This window comes from Squalius cephalus (assembly GCF_949319135.1).
Source record: "Squalius cephalus genome assembly, chromosome: 25".
NCBI lineage: Eukaryota > Metazoa > Chordata > Actinopteri > Cypriniformes > Leuciscidae > Squalius > Squalius cephalus.
This window is the reverse complement of record NC_137146.1, coordinates 23,897,505-23,905,293: the sequence shown is the minus strand read 5'-3', so window position 1 is coordinate 23,905,293 and position 7,789 is coordinate 23,897,505. Positions and strand designations below refer to the sequence as shown.

Below are 7,789 nucleotides of genomic sequence, written 5' to 3'. Positions count from 1 at the left end.
AAACCACAGATTTGAGCTTTAAACAACTACATTCTCGCCTGAAAAACTCTTAAAACTTAATTTCATGATACAGAAATAGTAGTATTATAATGTCAACTGTATTAAAAAATGGCGCTTCTTATGTTGTTATTCTCCGTGGCGCTGCCTTGCCAGCTGTCAATCAAGCTGTCAATCAATGTTAACCACGCCCTTATTGTCATACATTTTATATCTAAATACGATCTAAACTAACGAGTTAGAAATAAATTCACAGCCCTCATGGTTGTCAGGCACTCGGAAGCTATCGAAAAATACAATAAAAGTCCATGGGACCAACCTGTAAAAACATGAATTGATGCTGTGAAAACGGACATTTTAACATGTGGGCTATGGACATTTGCTCCCTTTTGGGACCTTCCCCTAGCGGATTTTCGATGTATTGCAGTTTTTCGCACTTCCGGGTAGGCTTCATTTTTCAGATCAGAATGTTGCCCCTTGATCTAGATACAATAAATCTATTGTTCCATATAGTTGTGGTTATATAATAACTTCCAATATAACAAAATCTGCTGGTGAAAGGAAGATAATTTGATTGGCAGTCTGGAAACAGTAAAATCACATCTCAGTAGAAAATCAGTTCCACCCAATTTTCTAAATATACCTCTGAGAATGCAAAACCAGAAACTAGTTTCAATTGTTATAAAATTTTTAAGCCATTTGACCTTCAACATTTATACAATAGAAATCAAAGGCTTGTAATCCACCATTTTCATAATCTTGTATTGCCCTCTTTATATAGTGCACACGTTTTCTCCATATATAATTGAAATTAATTTGATGAATGGTCTTAATAGCTCTATTAGAAATAGAGAGATACGATGCAGGATAGATATATCTAGAGAGACTTTCCATTTTAGTCAAATAAATCCTTCCAAAGATAGACGAATCCTTTTGCATCCATGCATCAAGCCTTTGCATTCATTCCATCTATTCCAGACATTTTGCTTTTCCATCATGACCTCATCCTTAGAAATGTTTATGCCTAAATATCTGACATTCGACTTGACCGGAATATGATATGCAATTTTAAGAGGGCATTCGTGTATGGTAATAATTTCACATTTGCCGATATTGAGCTTTAAACCTGAGCATTTAGAAAAATATTTAACTATCTCAATTACTTTAGGAACCTGGTCAAGACCTTTTAAAAATAATGTTGTTTCGTCAGCCAATTGACTAAGTATAATTTCCTGTCCAAACACATTTCATTTTTCAATATTTGAGTTTTTAATTAGGAGAGCCAACATCTCTGTAGCCAGAATAAACAATGAGGGAGAGACGGGGCAGCCTCTTTTTATCAACTCCTCTTTTAATATCAAATCATGGGTGAAGTTCCTGTTGGTAGAGCCACTGAACTATTAGTGTAGAATAATTGAATAATATATTTTTTTTAAATCACCAAACCCATACATTTTCAAACATTTAAAAATAAATTAATGCTCTAACATATCAAAGGCTTTATAGAAGTCTAAAAATAAAATAACCCCATCATCCTCTATTTCTTGATTATATTCCAGCAAGTCCAAAACCAGTCGAATATTGTATGTATAGATCGGCCTCTAATGAACCCAGTTTGTGTCTCCCCAATCATTTTGGATAAAGTTTCAAGAGGTTATTATATATGTGGGTTAGTAATTTATAGTCATTGTTTAGTAAAGTTATAGGTCGTAAATTGTCCAACAGTCTAGAGTCTTTTCCTGGTTTGTGAATAAGCGTGATTAGGCCTTGTCTCATTGAATTAGGCAAAACCAAGGTTTTAGTAATTTCCTGAAAAGTTGCAAAAAGAAATTCCCTTAATAAGTCCCAAATATGGCGATAAAAATTAGACGTACCTTTTGGGCCATGGTGATTTATCCAGTGACAGACACATAACAGCAGAATCAAGCTCTTCAGTTGTTAATTCTGCATCACATCATTTTGAACTGTTCATCTATGAGGAAAAAATTCTCCAATTTTTTCCCCAGAGGGAATTAGAGTCTAATATTGAAGAGGACGAAGATTATAAATCCTGATAAAAGTTGGCGATTTCTTTAGCTATTACTTGTGAATTAGAACACTCTGCACCATTAATAATTAAAGTTTTAACAGAGTTTCTTTATTTTTTATTTTTTTCTAACTTACAGAAATAAGATGAGTTTTTCTCCCCTTTTTCCATCCACTAGCTCTTGATCTAATATATGACTCCTTAGATTTTCTCAGATTTCATCCAACTGTGATTGCAAAAATAACAATCTTGATCTATCATCCTCCTTGGTTTAAACTTGGTTTGTTAGAATATTCATTAATTTCTTTAATAATAGATGTCTCTTTTAAAGTATAGGGTTGCTGAAGGTAAAAGTGTTGAGTCCAGACCAGATGCCAATACACAAAACGGGGTGTGGGTGGGATTTTAAAACACGTTTACATTTTTACATTAAAAAAATTACATTTTCATTACATTAATTTCAATCATAAAGATTTCAATCTTCTCCAGTAGTATTTATAATTTTTAAGTAGGCTATTCAGTATTTTTAATAGACGGCTGGTCACATGGTACCTGTTCCTTTTTACAGTACAGATTGGAGGTTGACCAATCACAGTCGTCTCTGATCATTGTCTAGAGACTCTTATTTAATCATTATAGTGAGAAAGTTCCGAGAGTTTCCATTTGTACGACAGCTTCTGAACACATACAACTAATAGATTTAATCGGTTGTGGTTTATAACGCGCATACATTTCCAAAAAGACAAAACAGCCTCGAATATGGCATAAATGGAGCATTCGGGTTTTTGAGCCGATGAGCGACCTCTGGTGGAACATTGATGGATTGTTTGTGTGACAGTTCTGATGTTTTCCTCTAGTTACGTGATGTAAGGAAGTACATGACAAATAGTAAACAAATATGCCTGTGAGTTTGATGTAATGACAAAACATGGTTTCACGTTATTTTTATTTTTATCGGCCGTCGTCATCGCTGCATTTAGGGACGAACAAGAATTCTGTGAGAATGAAAGTTGCCATGAAAGAGAGTTCGATAAGAGTCACTTTTATAGCAATGTGAAACACTGTGGAGAAATACCACTGGCATTATCACATAAACTACTAGGTAAGATACAGATACGCGTGCCAACTGCCAACATGCTATTTTACACGTTGACTATGTTTTAATCACTTCTGTGTGTTTTACAGATGCTCTGCCTCTTGATGAGGTTGATGATAATGTTGTTCGTACTGTGAAGAGAAGTGTGTTTTCAGAGTCTCAGCCCTCTCCTCTGAAAGAGCCCCTGACACTGGCTGCTGTGTCTCAGGTCAATAAACCCATCCACTCATCATCATTTACAGAAAACTTGTGCTTCACTGCAGTCAAACCTGGGGATATTGTTGCAGTAACTGTGTATGTAAATTATGAAACAGAAAAATACAATGGAGCTAGTACCACCAGTCAAAAGTTTGGTCACACCCGTTCTTTATAATTTTTCTTGCCCACATTTTAAAATAGTAATAAAGTAATCATCATCATCAACACCAATAGCATTATCGTCGTCAGCATAATTTTGAACTTTTTCAGGCTGTTGTTACAAAGAAGTACACTTCATCATACTTTTAAAAGAGAAATTATGAAAATAATATAGGCTACTTTAAAATAATATACTTTGGTGCAAACTGAATATAATGTTTCGGACACTTAATTGCATCATGTTAACTGCAATTAAACGAACATTTATTATAGCTTTTAATTTACATGAAATTTAGTTAGTTGAACTTAAGTGTGTGTAGCCAACAACAATACATTGGGTCAAAATGTATTGGGTCAAAGTTATCGATTTTTCTTTTATGCCAAAAATCATTAGGATATCAAGTAAAGATCATGTTTCATGAAGATATTTTATAGATTTTCTACCATAATTAAATATATAAAACATTTATTTTTGTGAGTGAATGCAGCACAATCACAAACATAAATGGACAACTTTAAAGGAGATTTTCTCAATGTTTCGATTTTTTTGCACCCTCAGGTTCCAGATTTTCAGATAGTTGTATATCGGCCAAATATTGTCATATCCTAACAAACTATACATCAATTGAAAGCTTATTCATTCAGCTTTCAGAAAATGTATACATCTCAATGTCAAAAAATTGACCCATGTGACTGGTTTTGTGGTCCAGGGTCACATTTGTAATAATGAAGTTGCAATTTAGTACATTATTTAAATGGAACATTAACCAACTACAGTTAACATTATAGTACTTTTTATGTACCTTGGTATGTTAGTCAACACATCAAAATAAGTGTACTTCTTTAAAGCACAACAGTATATTATTATAGAACAATATAGAACATAATGATTTAAAATGTACTTTAAAATGAAGTTTTTAATTTGACATTATTACAAAGTGCACTTTTTAAAAGTGTAGTTAAGTTTGTTAAGAAACGGTCATGAAAGTATACTCGTTAAGTGGCTTTTTATTTCATTAATATTGTATTATCTGCAAAAACAGCTTTTTAAAAGACACATTTTTTCCATTTTTATTTTTAAAACTTATTTTTTACAAGGGTGTAGCGGATCATTTAAAAAAAAAAAAATGAACCACCCAACTCCTCAAATAAATTTCTACTTTAGGTTGTGGACAATTTATTTTTAGCTATTATACTCTATTATATATATATATATATATAGCTATTATATAATGCTAGCTTAAAAATTGGACCAAACACTTACATACCATTAGAAACACTTTATTATACATTTATTTAGTCACAAACAGTTCATTTATTGTATTGAGTTAATTAATTCAGTTAATTAAGTTAATAATTATTATTATTATTATTATTTTTTGTCAGTTCTACTTTTATTAATGTATTCAGTCATAAAGCTTTTAATCAGCTAATGAACTCGTGGGCCACTTGGACTCTTTACAGAACCACCAGTGGTCTGAGGATCACTCTGAGAAAACTGCTTTAAAACAAAACTGGACCATGGTACCACCACAGTACTTTTGTGTAAATGTTGTTTCTGCATATATTCAGGCTCTTTTGTGTATTTCAGGATGTGTTGAGGAATATTTTGGATCTGAATGAGTCTGTGATTCAGAATGAAGAGTTTGTCCGTTGTGTCAGTGGTGGGAAACTGTTTCCCGGCTCTGTTCCTCTGGCACACAGATACGGGGGCCATCAGGTAAAGCTGACCGTCACTTCAAACCCGACAGCGATGGCGTAAGACAACCAGAGCAAACATGTCAACCATGTGTTATTATTATTATAGTTTGGTTATTGGGCCGGACAGCTGGGGGATGGAAGAGCACATTTATTGGGTGAATACACAAACAGGTAAAATCATCCTGATCAGCGTTCAACAGAAATCATCAGTTGTTATTGTCAGATGTGACTTTTCTGTTGTAATGCATGTCAGCTTTCCCATAATGTTGTTTAAGATTAAAGAATGGAAAGTGTGATCTATACTTATTGTTTTTTCAGCAAATAGATGATTCTGTCATTTTTTATCTAATTCTCACTTAATGCTTAAACATGCGTCTGAACAATGACATCTCTCAGTTTACAACTGTGACAAGTGTTAACCGTTAGAGCGGTGTACAATCTCTCTTTTATCCAGAAAAGGTGAAAGATGGGAAGTCCAGTTGAAAGGCTCAGGAAAGACACCGTACTCAAGGTGAATATCAGTTCCTGCTGCTCAATATTTTTGATATGCTTTTAAAGTAATTCTGAGATATATTTAGTTGTAAATGATCTTACATTATGACTCATAGTGTGTGATTCTCTGTCTGGCAGGAGTGTAATGGTTGTGCTGTTTACTGTACATGATGTTTTGTGTGCAGGTCTGGTGATGGACGGGCTGTGATTCGCTCCTCTGTGAGAGAGTTCCTGTGCAGTGAAGCCATGCACTTTCTGGGAGTTCCTACCAGCAGAGCCCTCAGGTACACACACACACACACACACACACACACACACACACACACACACACACGCACACACACATATATATATATACCAGCAGAGCCCTCAGGTACATGGACATGCACAAGAAGAGTAATATATGTATTTATCACATTCAAATGTTTGGTGTTGAATATTATTATTATTTCTATTTATACTTTTTCATTTTTTTTTTGCCTTTATTGTTTGTCAGTCTGGTTGTGAGTGAGGAACCTGTTTGGAGGGATCCGTTTTATAATGGCAGTGTCATAAAAGAAAGAGGTAAAATACGATCAGATTTGGAGAAATGGAGTAACTAAGTTCTTTATCCGTCCTCAGCTTGATGTGATTGTTCTCTGTATCTATCAGGAGCGGTTGTTCTGCGTCTGGCCAAGTCCTGGTTTCGTATCGGTTCACTGGAGATATTAACTAGAACTGGAGAGTTAGATGTCCTACGGTATATTAACTTTAACTAGGGAGATAATGTTTTTTTCTGACTCTTATTTGCTTTTTAACTTCTTTTTCTTTTTTTCTTTTCAGGACATTGTTGGACTTTGTAATTAAAGAGCATTTTAAATCTATTGCAACAAATGACCCTGACAAGTATGTGGTGAGTATCTGTGTCTCTCTGCTGTTTAGCTGGAATACAAGATTATTTTATATTGTCTGATCAGTCTCACTATATTTGAATGGTGTTCATGTTGTGTGAAGGTCTTTTTCTCTCGAGTGGTGAATGAAACGGCACATTTAATCGCCCACTGGATGTCGGTTGGTTTTGCTCATGGTTAGTTCACTCTGCTTTACTTGTTTAGTTATCACATATTTATCATTATAGATCGAGCTTAATACGCAAAATGCACAACAACATGATCTGCATCTTCACACAGGAGTCTGCAACACAGATAACTTCAGTCTGCTTTCTATCACTTTTGATTATGGCCCATTTGGATTTATGGAATCATATGACCCAAGTATGTTTCTTTGTCTAACTTAAAACTTTCATAATATTAGCAATCATCTTCCTATAAGTTTACACACACACGCAGAATTACCCATGTCATTATACACATTTGTGTCCTCATAAACCATATACGAGAACACATACACACGTGTACATATATATATATACATACACACACAATACTGCAAAAGTGGAGGAAAATTGTATGAATAGTAAGCTACTTTAGATCTACTATAAATTTTGTATATACTTACAGTATATACATGGGTTGAGGGGCATGATTAATTGCATTTTTTTTTAAATCCATTACTTGTTTTATTTTACTTCATTATATTCTAATAAGTTAAAGTGAAACAGACAGCCATAATAATAACATATAATAATTGTATTGTTAAATGTGTGTTATTGCTACAGCATTGTTTCCTCTGTATAGATTTTGTCCCCAACACGTCTGATGATGAGGGCCGGTACAGTATCGGAGCTCAGGCTAATGTTGGCCTGTTCAATCTACAGAAACTTCTAGAAGCTCTGAAACCACTGCTGACCTCAGATCAGCTTTCACAGTAAGAGATCGTTTTATTTTCTGTTGGTATTGGTCTGGAATAAAACAGGTGATTCGTGTCAATTCATTTACTTCAGATCTCAGCAAATATTGAGAGAGTATCCTCAAATCTACCATCAAAGGTGAGCCTGTCATTAGACAATATAGAAACCTGTATTCCTCTCTGAGTCACTCCTGATCTCACTTTACTGTTTCTGTTGTAGATCTCATGAGCTGTTCAAAGCAAAGTTGGGCTTTCTGGGAAATGAAGAAAAGGATTCATATGTGATTGCATTTCTTCTAAAGGTAAATATTAGCTGGATTGTTTTTTCTCTA

At 34.3% G+C, this 7,789-nt stretch overlaps 1 protein-coding gene across 6 annotated transcripts in view; it reads left to right on the top strand.

Annotated features, from left to right (window-relative positions):
• The first annotated feature begins 2,878 nt into the window (after positions 1-2,878).
• Positions 2,879-7,789, top strand: part of LOC307153991 (protein adenylyltransferase SelO-like) — a 57,980-nt gene continuing 53,069 nt past the window's right edge. For 3 of the 6 annotated variants that reach the window (XR_013820244.1, XR_013820245.1, XM_079863856.1), the window contains exons 1-14: positions 2,879-3,125; positions 3,209-3,327; positions 5,068-5,196; positions 5,284-5,348; positions 5,632-5,688; positions 5,855-5,953; positions 6,166-6,233; positions 6,321-6,408; positions 6,492-6,561; positions 6,663-6,735; positions 6,839-6,922; positions 7,346-7,475; positions 7,552-7,596; positions 7,678-7,759. Coding sequence is in view for 4 of the 6 variants with exons in the window: in XM_079863856.1 (XP_079719982.1) it covers positions 2,942-3,125; positions 3,209-3,327; positions 5,068-5,196; positions 5,284-5,348; positions 5,632-5,688; positions 5,855-5,953; positions 6,166-6,233; positions 6,321-6,408; positions 6,492-6,561; positions 6,663-6,735; positions 6,839-6,922; positions 7,346-7,475; positions 7,552-7,596; positions 7,678-7,759 (1,293 nt within the window). In the remaining 2 variants the exon portion in view is untranslated. The remainder of the gene's footprint in view (positions 3,126-3,208; positions 3,328-5,067; positions 5,197-5,283; positions 5,349-5,631; positions 5,689-5,854; positions 5,954-6,165; positions 6,234-6,320; positions 6,409-6,491; positions 6,562-6,662; positions 6,736-6,838; positions 6,923-7,345; positions 7,476-7,551; positions 7,597-7,677; positions 7,760-7,789) is intronic. The other 3 variants (XM_079863855.1, XM_079863858.1, XM_079863857.1) reach the window with 1 other exon arrangement.